Source organism: Coregonus clupeaformis, chromosome 17, assembly GCF_020615455.1.
Source record: "Coregonus clupeaformis isolate EN_2021a chromosome 17, ASM2061545v1, whole genome shotgun sequence".
Taxonomy (NCBI): Eukaryota; Metazoa; Chordata; class Actinopteri; order Salmoniformes; family Salmonidae; genus Coregonus; species Coregonus clupeaformis.
The window spans coordinates 2,588,751-2,610,157 of record NC_059208.1 but is presented as its reverse complement, the minus strand read 5'-3'; the positions used below and the strand labels follow the sequence as shown (position 1 = coordinate 2,610,157).

Here is a 21,407-nt window from a genome sequence, read left to right as displayed (position 1 = left end):
TCTCTTGACCTGATGCACTTTGGTCCCCACTGACAATCCTAAAACAGGCCAGGTTAGAATTATTAGGAACCCTGCCCTTGTTACACAGTCAATTTGTTCACTGGAGGGTCCTGTTTTCTGTTTCCAGCTTGTTTAACACAGACGCCTTTTGTTTCCACTGCTGATGTGTATTGTTACTGTCTGTATTTGACCTCTTCTCCTTTCTCCACTCTTCTCCCTGCTCTCTCTCCCCAGCCCCTGCCCTCTACTCTGGAGCTGCCCAGCGGCGAGGTGTTTGAGAACGGGGAGAACCCCAACAACAGTCGCTCCTCCGAGAGTGGCTTCACAGACTTTGTCCAGTACCAGGCCTCCGAGGAACCAGCACTACCCACTCAGCCTTCACTCAAGACGGGCTGCAGCGGCTCCCTCCCAGCCTCCCAGAACAAGCAGCAGGACAAGCCCGTCATGCAGTGCTGTCTGGAGCACTTCCAGCACTTCCTCTCCCGCCTGGTCACCCTGTACATCACCCCGGGGATGGTAGAGGGAGCTGGGGGCGAGAGGAGCGATGTGGTGCGAGCGGAACCAGAGGGCGGCGCCCAGCAGAATGGGCGTGATGTGGTTGAGGTGCCAGGGCAAAGGGAGTGTCTGGCGGCCTTTACCGCCGCCTGCCAGCTCTTCCTGGAGTGCTCCAGCTTCCCGGTCTACATCGCCGAGGGCAACCTCAAGTCCACGCCCCTGTCTAAGGAGCAGACTGGTAAGACAGACTGACTGACTGACTGACTGACTGACTGACCACGTTTGAGATACAGTATAGGCGCTGTGCAGATGAACAGATCTTCACTATGGCTGGAGAAGCGTTTTAACTACATTTCAGTTTGATATGATAATCCTATAGCCTTCTTCATATGTCAAACATATGGTCTCTCCCCTTTGTCTTAGATGAGCACATCTGGACTACAGCTATTTACTGTTGTATGTCTTCTCTCCTTCTCTCAATACAGTATCGTTTCTATTCTCTCCCGCAGACAGCGAGCAGATGCGTCCGGGCGTGTGGCTGCAGACCCTGATGGACGCCTGCTGCCTGGCCAGTGACTTCAGCGTCCAGGGCGTGGCCATTTCCCTGGTGATGGACCTGGTGGGCCTCACCCAGTCCGTCGCCATGGTCACCGCCGAGGGCAGCATCGCCGGCGGCAACCCCGACTCCACCCAGCCCATGAGCCCCAGCCAGGGCCGCGTTGCTGTGGTGATCAGGCCACCACTCACGCAGGGAATCCTGAAGTACATCGCAGAGAAGACAGACTTCTTCAAGGTAAGTGACAGGGAAGAGATTTGTGGCTTATTTGGATCTGATATGGTTGAGATGTTTAGAAGTGGTTCAGTACAGAGAACACAGACTGTATCTCAGCATAATAAATGGAAGAAACTTTTGATATCTCTTTGCCATTGCTCACCATGATAAATGGTAGAAATGTATGTTGATAAATCAATTTTTCAGCATGATAAATGGTAATAAACCTATGCTAATACATCTCTCTATTGCTCGCCATGATACATCTTAGAAGCTTTAGATATCTCTCTCTAACACGATCTCTCTCTTCCCCCTCACCTCTCCAGAGTGTGGCCCTTATCCTGTGGGGTCAGTTGGGGGAGGGGACCCCTCAGCACCACCAGCGCAGTGTGGAGCTCTTCTACCAGCTCCACAACCTGGTGCCCTCCTCCAGCATCTGTGAGGACGTCATCAGCCAGCAGCTCATGCACAGAGACAAGGTTGGTCAGCTCTCAGTACATATGCAGACAGACACGTAGGAACACACACAGATTTACAGTATGCTTGTAAGAATTCTGTATGCCTGAAGGAATATGCTCCAACACACAAGCATCCACACACGTCAAGATTTCTGTGTGTTTTTCAGAAAATCCGTCTTGAGGCCCATGTGAAGTTCTCTGTGCTTTGGCATCTGACCAGAGACTTGAACATCACCAAGTCTTCCCCTTTCAACCGCACCTTTGACAGGTAGGCCTTCCCTCTCTACTGACACCCCACTCAAGAGTTAGTTTTTGTCCCTTGTTTTATCAAGGGTGGACAAAATAGCTGCTATTATATTAATGTAATACACATCTCGTACTCTTTTTCTGTCTCTCTCTCTCTCACATACACACATACCGTTCGGACGCTACAGACATTTTTGTGAGAAGACCGATTTTCGGGATGTTTCATGGTCCGACAAACACCGCTGTAGCTCGGCCACCTTCCACCGCAGATGAGGAAGGTCGACATAGGCTGATGTGGTGGATTGAGACGCAGCCCATGCAAAAAACATGTCTCTAGCTTAAACTGACAGATTTTGATAGGGATTTTTTAAATAATGTTCCTTAGATTGATGCTCGGGTGGATTATTAATATACACCATCACAATAAATCCATTAAGAAACATTATGATATGAATTAAATCTATTTCAGAAGAACTGAATAGCATATTCTGAGTCCGCCTTCTGTAGATCTGGCTATGCGCCATGCCAATGGCAGCCTAGGCTGTAGACTAGTTCATTTAGCAGACAAGATATACTTATAATTCCCGTACCATTATTTTATAATATATTATTTTAGAGTTATATGAATATAATTGATCTTAGCTGAATAAAATAGAAAGGATAATTTCCCCAAACGATTATTGAGCGAGTGCGTACATGGAGTGCCTATTCTGTGTTGAGCCTAAAAAGTGATAATTTAAAACCGGTCCTATACGCTTGATTTAGAGTTATTTGGCAACTTTAACTGTGAATGATTGTTTTCGATTTAGAATGGGCCATTATCAGCTAGGCAGGGGAAAAAAAGACAAGTCATCCTTATACACTCTAATAGGGAATGGAGGATGCGCTTTCCTGCTTTCCAGTGGTTCCTTTTCAATCATGCCGGGTAGGCTTCTCCGGTTTTAGGCTACATCGGGATTGCATATAGAAATGTATGGGTTTATATGAATTTTATTTCACTCCACGCATCAACCAGCTCAAACTATGTATGCCAAACTCTAACCCTGTCCCTGCAAGCTACCCAGTGCTTAATTTGGGAACGTACAGTAGCCCACTTAAGCCACAACATCGAAAACCAAGTGAAATCTATTCGGGAACATCGCTAGTAACATGTTTTCGCAAATAAACGTATTTCATTAAACTGTTGACGGCCTCTCTCTCTGCACGCTCGATAAAGGAATGAAGGAGAGCGAGAGGAGGAGGAGATGGAAACGCACAGTGGTGAGATATTCTGTAGATTAAGGACACCTTCCTAATATTGCGTTGCACCATAGTTTTCATCTGGTCAGTCTGTCATGGAAAGAGCAGGTGTCCTTAATGTTTTGTACACTCAGTGTATGTATAAGCTTTAAGATAGGCTTATATAGGCTTAGGCAGAGCTATATGTATTGTATAACGGCACAATACTTATTTTAATTCAGGCTTTTGTTGGGGCTTGGGTTCATATAGGCTAGGCTTATGCATATGTATAAGCTCTAATATGCGTATGCGGGTTCTGCATGTGACGTCTTAAATGCTTTGAATTAAAATAACAGGTTTAAACTTAATGGAAAACATGACTACCATGTTTTCCATTAAGTTTCAACCTGTTATTTTAATATATTTCTTCAAATTGATCGATCACAATGAGGTCAAACAATGTAGCCTAATGGTGAGTTTTACAAGCATGATACTCCCACACCCCCACCCAAAATAATTAGACCGCCATTGATAAAGATGTTGAACTCCCGCCATCACCAGTTATCCTCATCATTCAGATTCTTATCATTCAGTCTTGAAATGTTTGATGTGATTTTTGAATGCTTTTGCGTTGATGTCAGACTGATTAGAGTGCTGAGTACCAGGCCGTTAGCGAATTGGGTACTACCAATGCATCAACTACAGAGCGCAGAATAGGAGGAGATTACTGTGACTCAATGGTCACGTGGATTTTGACTGCGGTCATGACTCATGACTGCCGGTGTGGCGGTAATACTGTCACGGGAGTAACCCTACACACACACACACACACACACACACATATAAACACACACACACACACTACCCCTTTGCCATTACAAATGAATATATTCAGTCTTCTTATCTCTCCCTCCCCCTCCCAGGTCTCTGTTCATCATGCTGGACAGTCTAAGTTACTGGGATGCATCGGCCAGCGCAGTGGGCCGGGCCTGGCTCAACCAGGTGCTCCAGAGGCATGACATCGCTCGGGTCCTAGAGCCCCTCCTGCTGCTGCTGCTGCACCCCAAGACCCACCGTGTGTCCATCCAGCGCGTCCAGGCCCAGCGCCACTGGGCCCAGGCGTTCCCCAACCACAACCCCCAGGCCGAACAGGACCCCTCCGAACCCATCTACATGGGAGACGCGGGAATCTCTGACAGTGAGTAGAGGGGAGAAACGGGTTAGAATGGTGGTGGACAGGACAGCCATGGTCGTGAAGAGATACAGGGCAGTACAGGCTTTTGTTCCAGCCCAGCACTAATAGATTCAACACTCATCTCAGGATTAGTTGGATCAGAAGTTTAATGTTGGTCTGGAAGAAATGTCTATAGCTGTAAAGGATCAGTGTTTGGTGAACATTGGTTTGGAGTGAATCAAGTTCAAGGCTCATTTCGACTCTCTAATTTATTTGCATAAACAGTATGTCACATCCTCTCTTCTCCTCTCAGACTTCAGCCAGATGCCAGGGGACTCTCTGATGTCAGGCCTCCGAGGGCTGCCATTGGGTGACATGGAGCCCTTCTGCCTGACAGTCAACCCTCTGAGTGACAGCCTGTCCCTGCTCAGCCTGAGCAGTGAGAACCTGGCGCTGAGCGGTGACTACCATCCTCCTGACCAGCAGGGGGAACCCCACCACCACGGCTCTGAGTCCAGCGGCTCCCACTCCTCCACCATAGACAATGGCAGCTTTGAGGAGCCAGACGACGCCTGCAGCACAGTGAACGGATGTGGATCCGACCAAGTCCCTGTCCTTATAGTGTCAGACAGTATGGTTCCTGATGAGGAAGATTCACTAGAAGAGGCTGTGTTGTCGGTGTTAAATGAGTTGATAGACAGGGTGGTGGGTATGGGAGAGGAGGAGGGGCCACCTGAAACGCCGTCCCCCCCTGAAGCGTGGGCGCAGACGGACTCCGATAGCTCCTCATCAGACACGCCGACCGGTCTTCGGCTCGATTCGGGCCTCCACGCCCCCTCCCACCACCTCGAGATGTTAGCGGGAGGCACCCTGGGGTTCTTCCATGTCACCCCACCGGACCAGACAGGGGAGGAGGGGGAGAGGCACCACGAGGGCATCACTCGCCACAGCTCGTCCCCCTCCATTGTGACCCTACCGGACAGCTCGGGCCTGGCCACCCCTCCAGACCGGAGCCTGCGCTTGGACGTCGTGGACCTGGGGGCCCGTAAGCGCTCCCACAGCAGCACCCAGCTCAGCCTCAAGGGTAAGATCATGGAGCGTCTGCAAGACAAGTCCCCAGGTGCCAAGCCCAAGGTGAAGAAGAGCAAGAGGAAGGAGGAGGAGAGGCAGAGGAAGGCCCTGCAGGCCGATAAGCTCCGGCTGCCCAGCATCTTCTTCGGAGACAGCCTGGATCTGGAGAACTGGTACAGCTGCGGAGAAGGCGAGGTGTCCGAGATCGAGAGTGACACCGGCTCGCCCAGTGGGGGCGGAGGGGTGAGCGGGGGCAATGGTCCCAACGGGAGAGCGGGGCGTAGAGCTTCCGCATCGCCGCCTCGGTTCAACATTCACCCCCTCTACCAGCACGTGCTGCTCTACCTGCAGCTGTACGACTCATCCCGCACACTGCACGCCCTTTCGGCCATCGCCGCCATGCTGCGGGCGACGCCATCGGACTTCGTGGACGCCATCTCCACCACCAGCATCAACAACACCTACACACCCCAGCTGTCGCTGCTGCAAAACCTGCTGGCACGACACCGCGTTTCCGTCATGGGCAAGTCTTGGGATTTTTGGAAATGCACAAAACACATATAAAGACAGCTAAACACATATGAACTAAACAGGGGTAAAACGCATGCCAGAGGTGTAACACATTACGCTGATTCTAAGTCGCGCTGGATAAGAGCATCTGCTAAATGATTAAAATGAGAATGTAAAATGTACACAAAGACATTAAAAACCATACAATCTGAAGTTTTCTTATTATTAGAATGTAAAATAATGTGATGTTCAATCTCCTTCTCCTCCCAGGTAAGGACTTCTACTGCCCCATCTCCCAGGACAGCCACTCCCACTCGTTCCGCAGCGCCATGTTCCTAGAGATCATCATCTCCCTCTGCCTCTACTTCCTGCGCTCCTACTACTCTGCCCACGTGGGCACGGCCGCCACCGACCTGGCGGGCAACCGGGCCATGCAGCTGACCAGCTTGGAGGTCCTCACCCTCCTCTTCAGCGAGCTGTCCAAGGTGACCGGCGGCTCAGCCAAAGGCTTCGCCAGCTTCATCAGCGACGTGCTGTCCAAGTGTAAGGTCCAGAAGGTGGTGCTCCACTGCCTGCTCTCCTCCATCTTCTCGGCCCAGAAGTGGCATGAGCAGCGGGCAGCTGGCGTCAACGTGGCCTCCCAGGAGGAGGGTCTCTCAGAGGACAGCGTCATCAACCTCTCAGAAGATCAGATGGACGGCTGCAGCGCCGTTCAATCCCAGCTGCTGAGGCTTCTCCAGAGCCTGGTGGTGCTTGAGCACAGGGTCCTAGTGCCCGCCGAGGAGGGGGGAGACGGGGGGCCCGTGGCTGTCCCGGGGGGTGTAACGTTAGGGGGTGTAACGTTAGGGACGGGTAGCGGGGCAGGGTCGGGCTTCGAACTGCTGGGAGGCGAGGTGGAGCACATGAACCCACAGCAGCCAATGACGTCGCTGCAGTACCTCCACGGGCAGCCTATCACAGCGCAAGGCATGTTCCTGTGTGCGGTGATCCGGGCACTGCACCAGCACCACGCGTGTAAGATGCACCCACAGTGGATCGGCCTGATCACGGCCACGCTGCCCTACATGGGCAAGGTGCTGCGCAGAGTGGTGGCCTCGGTCACACTGCAGCTCTGTAGGAACCTGGACAACCTCATTCAGCAGTACCGCTTTGAGACCGCCATCACAGACACCAGGTAACTGCTATAGTATCGTTTCTTATAAGCCCTTATGGGCTAGGCATTTGAAATGGTGCTGAGACATCCATATCCTCCCATCAGTACTGGTTAGCCATTATTAAACCACACCACTGATACCTCTGTCATCGACAGGACAGTGGCTATATTGGAAGGTTTTTACATGCAATGTTCTTGATGTGTGTGTTTTAGACCTACCCACTTAAGTTGAATGCACTGAAATAATTTCAATGTAAAAGTGGGGAAAAATGTGTGCCAGGATCAGGTGGGAAGCAACTGAAAGCAGATTGTCAGTAACCAGGTTTCCATCCAACCATTTCATGAATTTCCTGTTTCCGGGCTAATGGAAACAGGAAATGTTGGGACAATTTCATAAATGTCGACAGACAATTTGTTGATTCGACAACAGACAATTTGTTGATTTGACATGGTGGGACCTTTTTGTGTCAGTAAAATGTGGCTAATTATGCGAGAAATGGCAGTGGAAACGCTTTTATGCATATTGATATAATAACCATCATATCGAAGTAAACTTGGTCACATGATGATATTTTGTGTTGTCCTCCCGCTACGACGCGGGAAAGCATGCAGTTTATTAGGCTGCAGATGAAGTAAGTTATGATGAACTTCACAGGGTGGTGAAAGTGCATGGTGATGGGATTGGTGCGCCTTTCCAATAAATATTGACGGTCTTATTCTGGTGACATGATCGATGCTTGCCTGCCATTGGACAAAATAAAAGTTCTTACTGTTGGCTTACTTCCCTTAAAGCAGATGAACTCGTGGTCTCTGCATCCAGTATGAAGGAAGTTAAGAGGTAGTTTCGCGAGCCAATGCTAACTAGCGTTAGCGCAATGACTGCAAGTCTACAGGAACACCTAGCATGCTAGCTGTTCCCTTAGACTTCCAATCATTGCAATAGACTTCCAGTCATTGCGCTAACGCTAGTTAGCAACTTCGTTCAAACTGCAAACAGAGACATACAAATGGTATCCACGAGATCATCTGGCTCTGGGAAAGTAGATAAAGGGCTTCATTGCCAAAATCTCAAACTATCCCTTTAAGACGAAAAAAAGTACATTGTATGTACTCTGGGTCATCACGCATTGCTTTTTATCCACAAGTCACAACACACTGGTGGGAAAACGCATATATTATTTTATGCAGATTTTTTTAGTATTCACCTGATAATCTGTCGCCAATTGGATGTAAACCTAGCTAGTGAAGTGAAATATTTGTATGAATTGGTTAATTTAAGCACATATCTATGGCAATAGATTTACAGCTGTTTTGTAGGAGAGGGAACCTTTGTAAGAAATTAGATGAGTGATGCTGCCACAAGATGGCACTCTTGACCAGCAGTTGCCTCAACTACCCACCTTTGACTATTGCCTTTTGTATACTGAACAAAAATATCAACGCATCATGCAACAATTTCAAAGATTTTACTGAGTTACAGTTCAGTCAATTGAGATAAATTAATTTGGCCCTAATCTATTGATTTCACTTGACTGGGCAGGGGCGCAGCCATGCGTGGGCCTGGGAAGGCATAGGTCCACCCACTGGGGAGCAAGGCCCAGCCAATCAGAAGAAGTATTTCCCCACAAAAGGGCTTTATTACAGACAGAAATACTCCTCAGTTTCATCAGCTGTCCGGGTGGCTGGTCTCAGACGATCCCGCAGGTGAAGAAGCCGGATGTGGAGGTCCGGGGCTGGCGTGGTTATACGTGGCCTGCAGTTTTAAAGCCGGTTGGACTTACTACCAAATTCCCTAAAACAAAGTTGGAGGTGGCTTATGGTAGAGAAGGTACATTCAATTATCTGGCAACAGCTCTGGTGGACATTCCTGCAGTTAGCATGCTAATTGCACGCTCCCTCGAAACTTGAGTCATCTGTGGCATTGTGTTGTGTGACAACTGCACATTTTAGAGTGGCCTTTTATTGTCCCCAGCACAAGGTGCACCTGTGTAATGATCATGCTGTTTAATCAGCTTCTTGATATGCCACACCTGTCAGGTGGATGGATTATCTTGGCAAAGGAGAAATGCTCACTAACAGGGATGTAAACAAATTTGTGCACAAAATTTGAGAGAAATGTCTGGGATATTTTATTTCAGCTCATGAAACATGGGACCAACACTTCACATGTTGCGCTTATATTGGTACTGTATATTCTATGACAACATGAATTGTTTATGGCAAAATAGTTTTTTATGCCAAATGATGTCTATTAATTTATACCTTCCCCACTATCTCTCTTCCAGACCTCAGTGGATGGCCCTGTGCATCCCCCCAGATTTGATTCTAACAGTACTGGAAGGAGTGACGGCAATCATCCACTACTGTCTACTGGACCCATCCTCCCAGTACCACCAGGTGAGGGCGCTAGTCAGCCACGCTGCACTGCCAAGTAGACAGTTATGTCATATCTGCATTGATTTCATGCTGATGTCACTTATTTACAAATCAGTAGACCTCCTTTTGATGCACAAAATCTTGTATGCACACCGACGACGCATTCCTCCCTACATCTTCTCAGAGAGCTATCGTGTAGCTAAGTTGGTAGAGCATGGAGCTTGCAACGCCAGGGTTGTGGGTTCGATTCCCACGGGGGGCCAGTATGAAAGATGTATGCACTCACTAACTGTACGTCGCTCTGGATAAGAGCGTCTGCTAAATGACTAAAATGTAATGTCAAACGTTATTTTACATCATTTCCTGCTATCCTTTGTGTATTTGTAAATGAGTATGTTTTTAACTCTCTTGTCTGTCTTTTCTATGTGCATGTTTTACTTGCAGGATTTCCGTATGCTTACAGTGCCTAGTGAAAGTCTGCACACCGCTTGCACAGTCTTCACATTTTGCTGCCTTAAAATTGTATCTAAAAAGGATTACATTTTCCCTAAAGATCTACACAACCTACTACAGAATTTTCTAAATGAAAGAAAACTATAGAACATTTTCCCAAATCAATAAATACAATAATAAGATGTCTTGATTGCGTATGTCTTCACACCCCAGAGTTAATACTTGGTGGAAGCACCTTTGGCAGCCATTACAGCTGTGAATAATTTTGAATAAGATTTTACCAACTTTGCACAACTCTTAGGGCAACATATATCCATTGCTTTTGTCAAAATTGCTCAAACTCATTACATTTGGTTGGAAATCATTGATGGACAGCAATATTCAAACCGTGATGGCTATTATCATGGCTATTGTGGTGGCAGCATCATGTTATGGGTATACTTGTCCCTAGCAGGAACTTGGGAGTTTGTCATGATCAAAATAAATATGAAAGGAGCAAAGCCCAGGTAAAAAGTTAGAGGAAAACCCACCGTAGTCTTCAGAAAACCGAACCCTGGGATAGAGTTTTATTTGTCAATTTGACTATTGCACTTTAATGCCAAAGACACACCAGAATGGCTTTCCAAGAGGTGGTGAGTGTTCCTGAATGGTCCAGTCTCAGTCCTGACTTGAAAATCTGCTTGGAAATTTAGAGACAAGGTTTGAATATTGCTGTCCATCAATGCCTCCCAACAAATTTACTGAGCCTAAGCAATTTTGATAAAAACAATGGATATATGTTGCCCTAAAAGTTGTGCAAAGTTGGTAGAATCGTATTCAAAATTATTCAAAGCTGAATTGGCTGCCAAAGGTGCTTCCACCAAGTGTTTACTCTGGGGTATGAGGACATACGCAATCAATAGATCTTCCTTTTTAATTTTGTATTAATTTGTCTATATTGGTAGGGGAAAAAAATCTAATGTAATCCCTTTTTTAGATTTAATTTTAAGGCAGCTAAACGTGAACACGTAAAGGGGGTGTGTAGACTTTCACTAGTGACCGTATCTCTACGTCTCCCTATCTCTCCTCTCAGCTGCAGGTGAGTGTGGACCAGAAGCAGCTGGCGGAGGCTCGCTCTGGGATCCTGTCCATCCTCCACACCATTATGTCCTCTGTCACCCTGCTGTGGAGCGTCCTGTACCAGGCCGACAGCTCTGACCGGCCAGCCGCCGCCGCCGCTGCATCCACTTCCAACATCAACCTGGGATCCACCAAGGTGCCGCGGCTACACCCTGGACCCTAGGCCTTTTTCACAGTGCTGAGTCGAACCAAGGCAGCCAGACCAAGCTGTACTGAGCTGATCTGGTTACGCGTCCGTCCGTAGTTGCTGGAACTGAGCCGAAATGGACAGTGTGATAATAGCCATCAAAGTTTGGTCTGGGTTCGACACTATACTGTGAAAAGAGTACCTGTAGTTGATACCTAGATCAGTGTTCTTCAATATAAGTTAGTTTGGTCGTGTACCCAGTTTAGCAGGTGTTATAGTGGGTGCAGCAAAATGCTTATGTTACTAGCTCCTAACTGTCCTGCTCCTGGGGACCCTACAGGGTGTGCAGGCTTTTGTTTCAACCCAGTACTTCTGATTCGAGGAATCGACTAAGCATCCATTAGCGCTGGACTGGAACAAAAGCCTGCAGAACATGTTGGTTTCCCCAGGACCATAACATTGTTCATGGAGGATGGACCGTCCACTGCCCGTTGGCCTGGTCTTATTTCTGACACTGGATAGAGCGCTCAATCTTTCCTCTTTCTCCTCAGAACTTACGTCAGCAGATCCTGGAGCTGCTAGGCCCCATCTCCATGAACCACGGAGCCCACTTCATGGCAGCTATCGCCTACGTGTGGAACGAAAGGAAGCAGGTCAAGACCACTGCCGCTTACAAGGTAAGCTCCACAAATCAACACGGCTAAACACATATTGTTTGTGTTATTAGTGTGGTTAATGGCGGTGCGCAGATGTCTCTTACCGTGTCCGTGTCCGTGTTCGCCCACGTGTGTGTGTAGGTGATCCCCACTGCCAGTGAGGAGCAGCTGTTGCTGGTGGAGCTGGTGCGGTCGGTCAGCGCCATGCGGACAGAGACCGTGATGCAGACGGTCAAAGATGTCCTGAAGCAGCCGCCGGCCATCGCCAAAGAGAAGGTTGGTGCTGCGTTCTCCCAATAGCCTGGAATCTAAACGGATACGCTCTGTTTTACCATTGAAACAAAGCATATTAGTTTCCCAATACATACCCTTAGAACACACTGTGCTACTCTAACCTTGTTACAGTTTATGACTATATACAAAGCTGTACGACTCCTAGCCTCCTGCTATCATTAGTCCTAATTCACCCTAATGCAGGTCCTGTGTTACTATTATTGGACAGATACCATCTTATTGTTACAGTATATCAAAGTAAACTGGCATCTTCCCTGCCAGGGCCTCATTATGTTCTAATTAAAAGTAATTCAGTCCAGTGTTACCTCTTCCTCCACCCTCTGTCTTTCCCTCTCGCACTCGTCTCCCGTCTTCCTCACCATCTCTCCATAGAAGCATCTGTCTCTGGAGGTGTGCATGCTGCAGTTCTTCTATGCCTACGTTCAGAGGTGAGTCCAACGGCCCTCCTCCACCTGTCTGTCAAGTGGGTTGAGCATTGGGAGCAAATGTATGAGATGTTGGCAATGACAATCCAGGTGAAGTCAATTACACCAGCTTCATCGCACTGAGTTAATCCAATGCCTGGAAGAAGTGTACCGACTGAGTTTTCCCTCTTTTGTAGTTTAGTTCATGTGATGTCATGTTTAGTTTGACATTTTTGTGTGTCAAGTGTGTTGAGCATTGGGATCAGGTAGAATAAAATTGAGTTAAATTCAGATACTCCCCTGATTTTCCTTACTTCGATAGTCCAATTCATTGAGTTCTGTAGCTATGCTATTATTGTTACTAAGCTGTTTATAAAGGTATCTGACCTAAACGACTACTTGACCCATCATTAGAACATTGTTTGTGACTGTATCCTGCCTCTCTGTCTATGTAGGATCCCTGTGTCCAGTCTGGTGGACAGTTGGCCGTCTCTGCTGGCCCTGCTGAAGGACTCTGTACAGTTGGGGCTGCCTGCTCCTGGACAGTTCCTCATACTGGGGTTAGACTACACACACACACACACACACACACAGGCCAGTTATACCAGGCACTACTGCTAGCGATAAAGCTATCGAAGACCAGTCATTTTCATTAAGGGGAAGAAGACACAAGGATACATTTAGCTAATAATCAAGTTGGAGGAGGGAGGATCTTGCAAGCTAGCTTTGACACTGTGCTGGATACGCTAATGTCCAAAGTGACGACGTGGGTGTGTTGTATGGAAGCTACACCCACAAAGGGAGAGCTCTGCGATTCCTTTCCACTGTGTCGTTTTTTTGGTATAACTACACACCTTTACAACTCTCTCTGAGACTCTGCCCTGTCTCACACCATCACTCCCTTCCCCTTATCTATCCTGTACATACGCAGCCAGCAGACTAACCTATCCATCTGTCTCTTCCCCAGAGTTCTGAATGAGTTCATCCTCAAGAACCCAAACCTAGAGAGCAAGAAGGACCAGCGGGAGCTGCAGGTAAGCCTCAGTCCCAAATTAGATTGAAATAATTTATTGGGCATGCATTTGATTTAAGTGGTATGGTAGTATGGATATTGTAACAAAGCCAATATGATTATTTTCCGTCTGTGTCCCTGATGTCTGTGTGTGTGTGTGTGTGCAGGATGTGACCCACAAGGTGGTGGAGGCCATCGGGACCATCGCAGGCTCCTCTCTGGAGCAGACCACCTGGCTGAGGAGGAACCTGGAGGTCAAGGCCTCGCCACAGATCATGGTGGACGGGACCAGCATGGAGCAAGACGTAGAGGGTAGGAGCAATGAGAGGACCCTGGCTGTCTGTGCTAGTTGTGTACAATACGTCAGTGTTGTGTTCATTGGGGCACCAGCTTCTTATTGGACAAGTCCAGGGTGTCCCTCCCCGTTTCAGTCCGTTTTCTTCCGTTTGGTCCCTAATGAACACAACCTTAATTGGGAATGTGCCGATTACAGGTGTTTCTTGTGTGACTGAATGTATGGCTCTGTGTCAATATCCACACTATCATACCACTTAGAATGACGCAATGTATTGGGAATGTATTCAAAGGTTTAGGCTATTATGGTAGAGTGGATATTTGATTGTGCTCACGTGCAGCGTGTGTCTGCATGTGTGTGTGTGTGTGTGTGTGCTGCGTATGATGTGTCACTAACGGTGTGTGTGTGTTTCAGATCTAATGCTCACAGTGATGGAGGCATCCAGCTTCACTCCATCTGTGTACAGCGTTCATGCCCTCACACTGCTAGCGGAGGTAAAACACCAAGCGCACCGTCTGGCCGTCTGTCTGTGTCCGTCCATCTGTCCATCCTCTCCACTCACTGCTACCAACGGCCTTGCTTCTGCTACCAGGACCCACACACAGTCTACTCACACTCAGCTGATTTACGATCAGCTCTCCCTCCCCCCAGGCCCAACCTCAATCATTATTAGGAAAGGAATACATCCTTCCCTGGACACTGTCGCTGTTGAAGCCAGATAGAGACGAGCTCTTGCTTCGGTGTTATAAACAGGACCTCCCTCCCTTCCCATTGTTTAGGCTTATGTCATGTGACACGTTTACTCATTGCAGTCTGTTAGTGGTTATTGGTAGGTTTATGTCTGCTGTAGTGCCAGTATGTATATTTTAAAGCAATATTGCAATGTGCTAGGTTTTATGACTTTTTAGGACTTTTTTAGTGCAGTATGCTGTTGCTGTGTGTCCTATCCGAACAGTGCAGAGTGTTGACAGTAGTGAATGTGTGCTGTGTTGTCAGGTGCTGGCCCATCTCCTAGACATGGTGTTCTACAGTGATGAGAAGGAGAGGGTGATCCCCCTACTGGTGAACATTATGCACTATGTGGTGCCCTACCTCCGCAACCACAGGTATGGATGGACCAGCCAATACACTGCACTCCTTCACTAGAGCCAAGAGCACTCCCTGGTCCTCAGCTACACTAAATAACATGCCCGTTGGATGTGGCTAGGAAACTCTCCCAAGCTGTGGAACTAGGGCCCAGTATTTCCCGGTCAGGTCATATCTGGGTCCTATCCCTAATGTGCAGTGTGTATGTGTGCCCTCTGCCCTGGCAGTGCCCACAACGCCCCCAGCTACCGGGCATGTATCCAGCTGCTGAGCAGTCTGAGTGGGTACCAGTACACCCGGCGGGCCTGGAAGAAAGAAGCCTTCGACCTCTTCATGGACCACACCTTTTTCCAGATGGACTCCTCCTGTGTCAGCCAGTGAGTTGGGAATTGTTGTGTGTGTGGGGGGGGCGGGGTCGGTGTATTCTTCTTATATGTGCTTCATATAATGGGATTCTATCTTGACATCCTCTCCTGTATTTTCCAGTTGGAGAGCCATCATTGATCATCTTATGACCCATGACAAGACCACGTTTAGAGATCTTATGAGTAAGTATAATTGAGTAGCCTGATTCTTCTAAATTAGAATTTCTGTGTATAGTTGTATGTGAGCTTTACAGGTACAGTGCCTTCGGAAAGTATTCAGACCCCTTGATTTTTTCCAAATTTTCTTACGTTACAGCATTATTCTAAAATGGATTAAATAAAAATCCTCAGCAATCTACACACAATACCCCATAACGACAAAGCAAATGTATTACAACTAAAAAACAGAAATACTTTATTTACATGAGTATTCAGACCCTTTGCAATGAGACTCGAAATTGAGCTCAGGTGCATCCTGTTTCCAATGATCATCCTTGAGATGTTTCTACAACTTGATTGGAGTCCACTTGTGGTAAATTCAATTGATTGGACATGATTTGGAAAGGCACACACCTGTCTATATAAGGTCCCACAGTTGACAGTGCATGTCAGAGCAAAAGCCACGCCATGTGGTCGAAGGAATTGTCCGTAGAGCTCCGAGACAGGATTGTGTCGATTCACAGATCTGGGGAAGGGTACCAACACATTTCTGCAGCATTGAAGGTCCCCAAGAGCATTCTTAAATGGAAGAAGTTTGGAACCACCAAGACTCTTCCTAGAGCTGGCCGCCCGGCCAAACTGAGAATTTGGGGGAGAAGGGCCTTGGTCAGGGAGGTGACCAAGAACTCGATGGTCACTCTGACAGAGCTCCAGAGTTCCTCTATGGAAATGGGAGAAGCTTCCAGGAGGATAACCATCTCTGCAGCACTCCACCAATCAGGCCTTTATGGTAGAGTGGCCAGACGGAAGCCACACCTCAGTAAAAGGCACATGACAGCTCGCTTGGAGTTTGCCAAAAGGCACCTAAAGACTCTCAGACCATGAGAAACAAGATTCTCTGGTCTGATGAAACCAAGATTGAATTATTTGGCCTGAATGCCAAGCGTCACGTCTGGAGGAAACTTGGCACCATCCCTACGGTGAAGCATGGTGGTGGCAGCATCATTCTGTGGGGATATTTTTCAGCGGCAGGGACTGGGAGACTAGTCAAGATCGAGGCAAAGATAAACGGAGCAAAGTACAGAGACATCAGACTGGGGCGAAGGTTCACCTTCCAACAGGACAACGACCCTAAGCACACAGCCAAGACAACGCAGGAGTGGCTTCGGGACAAGTCTCTGAATGTTCTTGAGTGGCCCAGCCAGAGCCCGGACTTGAACCCGATCTAACTGGAGAGACCTGAAAATAGCTGTGCAGCAACGCTCCACATCCAACCTGACAGAGCTTGAGAGGATCTGCAGAGAAGAATGGGAGAAACTCCACAAATACAGATGTGCCAAGCTTGTAGCGTCATACCCAAGAAGACTCGATGCTGTAATTGCTGCCAAAGGTGCTTCAACAAAGTACTGCGTAAAGAGTCTGAATACTTATGTAAATGTAAGGTAACAAAATGTGAAAAAAGTCAAGCGGTCTGAATACTTTCCAAAGGCACTGTAAATATGTTGGTAGATATTATATTAGACCTGTTATAGAATAGTAGTTAACCTGTGTGTGTGTCTGCAGCTCGTGTGGCGGTGGCTCAGAGCAGCTCTCTGAATCTGTTCTCTAACCGAGACGCAGAGCTGGAGCAGAGAGCCATGCTACTTAAACGCCTGGCTTTCACCATCTACAGCAGCGAGGTGGACCAGTACCAGAAATACCTACCTGACATACAGGGTAAACACACACAGGCAGGCACGCACACAAACACATACCCCCGCTTACAAACAAACACACACACACACACCACTAAGAAACGAACACACAACGTCCTTCTGTTTTCAAATATTTACACACACACAGCGATGGAGCATTGACCTATATGCCTGTGTGTTTCCCCCATCAGAGCGGCTGGTGGAGAGTCTGCGTCTGCCCCAGGTGCCCATCCTCCATGCCCAGGTGTTCCTGTTCTTCAGGGTTCTACTGCTGCGCATGTCTCCTCAACACCTCACCTCTCTGTGGCCCACCATGATCACTGAACTGGTGAGAGACACTAGAGCATGCTACAAACACAAACACCAAAAAACATACACACGTAGTCACACGCACACAAGCGACAACTGCAGATGAACAGCCTGATGAAGGCCTACACCAAGCCGAAACACCTCTGCGTTTGTTTGTCCTGCTGTTTATAACATTTTTTGATAGAATTTCTAAGATAACGTAGGCTTTTTAAATAAAGTAATGAGTGTCTTGATTGGATAAGTAAGCCCCACTGTTATTCTTGCAATCCTTTTCGATTACTGAGTTGTGGCTATCATCCCCTTTGTTGTCTCAAACTACTGTACTATAGATCGTCGACCAAGATAATAGATCATTATGTATCATCCAAACAGTGTGTGGCGTTTCTCCTATTTACTTACCTATGTATTTCCTCCTTCTCAGGTTCAGGTCTTTTTACTCATGGAGCAGGAGCTTACAGCAGACGAGGACATGTCAAGGTAACTGTCAATCCACCAGATGGGAGTAAACATTGATTATTACATGACAATGAGAGAATGTGTGTTCTTCCTACCATAGAAATTATGTGACTTGATGATGGATTGGATTCATCGCGTTTTCAGGTGCTCAAAGCGCTTTAGATTGTATGGGGGGGGAAACATCCACTACCAATGTGTATCTTCAACCTGGGTGACTTTGTAGGGCTTGTTTCCTGGACACAGATTAAGAGTAGACCTGAATTTGAAAGCATGTTCAATGGAGATTCTCCTTTGAAAGTGCATTTGAGTCCAGGACTAGGTTTAATCTGTGTCCAGGAAACTGGTCCGTTGCTGTGTGTCTATGCTGTGTGTATGCATTGGTCATGTTTCCATCTGGGTTTGACCTGTAGGACGTCAGGTCCATCGGTGGCTGGCCTGGAGACCACCTACTCTGGAGGGAACGGTTTCTCCACCTCCTACAACAGCCAGCGCTGGCTCAACCTCTACCTGTCTGCCTGCAAACTGCTAGACCTGGCCCTGGCCCTGCCCTCAGAGAGCCTGCCTCAGTTCCAGATGTGTGTACTAACCCACTACTCTGGATTCAAACACTCACATACAGTACATTAATCTGAAGATTGTAGTGCACACTGCACTTTTTCATTTAGATATTTTTGGAAGGTATAAAAGCATTAAGCACATAGATTGTGTTTCATAACACATGAAAGTATGTTGCAACACTTTTACCCAATGAGGTCCTCAAGCCTTTTCACACTATTGTGCTGAATGAAACCATGCAGTGATGGCTCATATAGTTTCCTGTCACTTTGTCCTTTCCATCACAATTTGGCTCTGTTTTGCTCAGAAGTGTGAAAAGGTTGATGTTATTTCCAATGTGGGCCTACTGTGTGTGTGTGTGTGTGTGTGTGTTTGTGTGTAATGTTTGGGTATTGGCTGTGTTCTTTCCCAGGTACCGCTGGGCCTTTATCCCCGAGGCATCTGATGACTCGGGCCTGGAGGTGAGACGACAGGGGACCCACCAGAGAGAGTTCAAACCCTACGTTGTCCGACTAGCCAAGCTGCTGAGGAAACGAGCCAAGGTAACTGCTCTGGTCTACCTTCAGGGCAACATAATGCAAGGCTGGTCGTAGACCCACATTAGCAAAAGTGGCCAATCCCAATGACCATGGTAACTTTAGCTATTAACGAAATTTGGGACAACTTACTGTACCCCTAAGGTCAGTAGTTGCCTAATGGTACTTGTGAGGTTCAGTAGAAGTGTAAAAGCCTGGACACAACACGCTGAACATCTTTTCCCGAAAGCCATCAGTGGGCGAACATCAGCTGCAGTCCCCGCGGTGTGATCCAGGGGCCACCTGCCGGCAGTCTTTCACGATTCAACATGTAGAATCTTGGACGGGCGTCAGAGATAGCTTCACACCCTTGAGCCATTCAGATTGCTAGGGCGCTTTCCCCACGTGACAACAAAAGTGAAACTTGAAAAATCTAAATATCAACTGTAGCCTGGACAGTGTGTTCCAGCATGTTTTGTACAGAATTTGTAAAAAAAATGTAATAATCCGGCAGACAATCCTATCAGAGACTTGAGGTGAGTCTTGGCAAAGAAATCCCGCCAAAAAACACAATGGCACACCAACAAAACACATACATATAATATGTGTAAAGTCATAGCTACTTTACACAACTCTTTTCTCATTCTGCTGTCGTCTGTTTCCATCCATTCCGTCCTGTAGAAGAACCCAGAGGAGGACTGTTCCCTGCGTACTCTGTCCTGGGAACCGGGCCACCTCACCCTGACGCTCTACGTGATCCGCAGCATGGAGCAGCTCCTCCCCTTCTTCAACCTGCTCAGCCAGGTGTTCAACAGTAAGGCCAGCAGCCGCAATGGCCCCACCCACAACGCCGCCCCCAGCCACTCTGGCCACTCCTTCCCCAACAAAGAGGGCAAGCTGGAGAGCCAAAAAGTGTTCTGGAGCCGAGCACGGCAGAACATCGAGGAGATGGTGGAGAAAGACTTTCTAGAGGGCCTTATCAAGACGTGAACATGAGGGACAGAGGGAAATGTATTTTCCAAAGCAAAATAAATTAATAGAAAACACTAGTGAATAAAACTCATCTTGTATAAAGGGACATAAACCATGGAAACTAAAAATAAATCAAGTTTGTAAATTTTTTTCTCGTTTTGTATTTATAATGACTATTTTACTTTTCAAAGGCTTTTAATTATTTGTATATACAGGGCAGCTGTGAAGACTGACTAAGACAGTTTGTGTGAGCCCTCTCTGGGACAATGTGAAGATGCTGTGCCATTCTATATCGTTGTGACTTACTAAATTAAAGACTTATCATGAGCTCTACATGCCCTGTGTGTCTCGGTCTTACTCTCACCATGGACAGACATGTTATTATTAGAGTATACACACCACCAGTTGATTTATTAAATTAACCTTGTTTTTTACAACTATGAATGGTCAACACCTGAGGTGAAATGCTCACAGCCTCAGCCTTTTGAAATGTTTGGCAAGAATATGTAATCCCATTATCTGTTCTGCGATTACATGGATGATGGATAGCGCCTTGGTGCTGAAATGGTTTGAGCATCATAGAGAGTGGAAAGCACTTAAAGGTCCAATGCAGCAGTTTTTATCTCAATATCAAATCATTTCTGGGTAACAATTAAGTACCTTACTGTAATGGTCAAAAAATAATAATAGCTTATTGGCAAAGAGCAATTTCTCAAGCAAGAATTTTGCTAGGACAGTATTATTCCAACCTCATAGTGTGGAAATATAAAACGTTTTTTCTTTTTTTTTACTGCACTGAGCCTGAACATGTTCTCTCTCTCATATTGTACATATAGTGTTTTGGATTGATTTGTGCCATTTTAATGTATAATTTCATATATAGGGTTGGGGACAGATAGAAGCTATAATTTGTGAATTCAACTAAATAACTAGAATGTTGCCACACATTTTGGCCAGTTACATCTACCACTTTGTGAAATATGAGATTAGATAGTTTTGAAAAAGACAAACTACAATGAAATTAATGTAATGATTATAATAAGTATAAATATACTAATACATTCCTCTACAAGGTCTTGCAACAGGAGGACTTTTTGAAAGTCTTCCTCAGGCATGAAAACATCCTCACAAAGAGGGAGTGCTTGCATGGTTTCTCCTGTGTTTGAGAGCTAGAGGAAAGATCCCCCTGTAGTGGAGACAGCTTCCAGCACGATGTCCGGTGCTAGACAGGAGAGATGGTTGACATGAACATGAATTTGTGTCCATCAAACATTTCCCTCCCAACTTTTTCTATTTACTGTAATGACTGTCCATGTTGAGGCATTGGAAGTACATTTAAAGGCCCAAAACATTCTTGATTGGCAGAATAAAATGTTGTAAAGATTGTTTCATTCTATGTACACAGTTAAACATATATATAGTAGAGGGGTCTTAATGTATGGACTTACAAATGCAATAGTCAT

At 46.8% G+C, this 21,407-nt stretch overlaps 1 protein-coding gene across 5 annotated transcripts in view; it reads left to right on the top strand.

Moving 5' to 3' along the window:
* LOC121558615 (protein dopey-1-like) overlaps positions 1–20,277 on the top strand; it is a 34,648-nt gene extending 14,371 nt beyond the window's left edge. For all 5 annotated transcript variants that reach the window (XM_045226028.1, XM_045226029.1, XM_045226026.1 and 2 more), the window contains 25 exons: positions 235–733; positions 1,005–1,288; positions 1,594–1,746; positions 1,893–1,993; positions 4,113–4,387; positions 4,677–5,957; positions 6,215–7,118; positions 9,383–9,494; positions 10,999–11,181; positions 11,724–11,849; positions 11,970–12,104; positions 12,495–12,550; positions 12,982–13,086; positions 13,494–13,560; positions 13,706–13,850; positions 14,248–14,327; positions 14,830–14,939; positions 15,147–15,296; positions 15,406–15,467; positions 17,007–17,159; positions 17,329–17,465; positions 17,868–17,923; positions 18,313–18,477; positions 18,870–18,999; positions 19,654–20,277. In XM_045226028.1, the coding sequence (XP_045081963.1) occupies positions 235–733; positions 1,005–1,288; positions 1,594–1,746; positions 1,893–1,993; positions 4,113–4,387; positions 4,677–5,957; positions 6,215–7,118; positions 9,383–9,494; positions 10,999–11,181; positions 11,724–11,849; positions 11,970–12,104; positions 12,495–12,550; positions 12,982–13,086; positions 13,494–13,560; positions 13,706–13,850; positions 14,248–14,327; positions 14,830–14,939; positions 15,147–15,296; positions 15,406–15,467; positions 17,007–17,159; positions 17,329–17,465; positions 17,868–17,923; positions 18,313–18,477; positions 18,870–18,999; positions 19,654–19,962 (5,778 nt within the window). In that variant the 3' untranslated portion in view covers positions 19,963–20,277. The remainder of the gene's footprint in view (positions 1–234; positions 734–1,004; positions 1,289–1,593; positions 1,747–1,892; positions 1,994–4,112; positions 4,388–4,676; positions 5,958–6,214; positions 7,119–9,382; positions 9,495–10,998; positions 11,182–11,723; positions 11,850–11,969; positions 12,105–12,494; positions 12,551–12,981; positions 13,087–13,493; positions 13,561–13,705; positions 13,851–14,247; positions 14,328–14,829; positions 14,940–15,146; positions 15,297–15,405; positions 15,468–17,006; positions 17,160–17,328; positions 17,466–17,867; positions 17,924–18,312; positions 18,478–18,869; positions 19,000–19,653) is intronic.
* Positions 20,278–21,407: the final 1,130 nt, after the last annotated feature.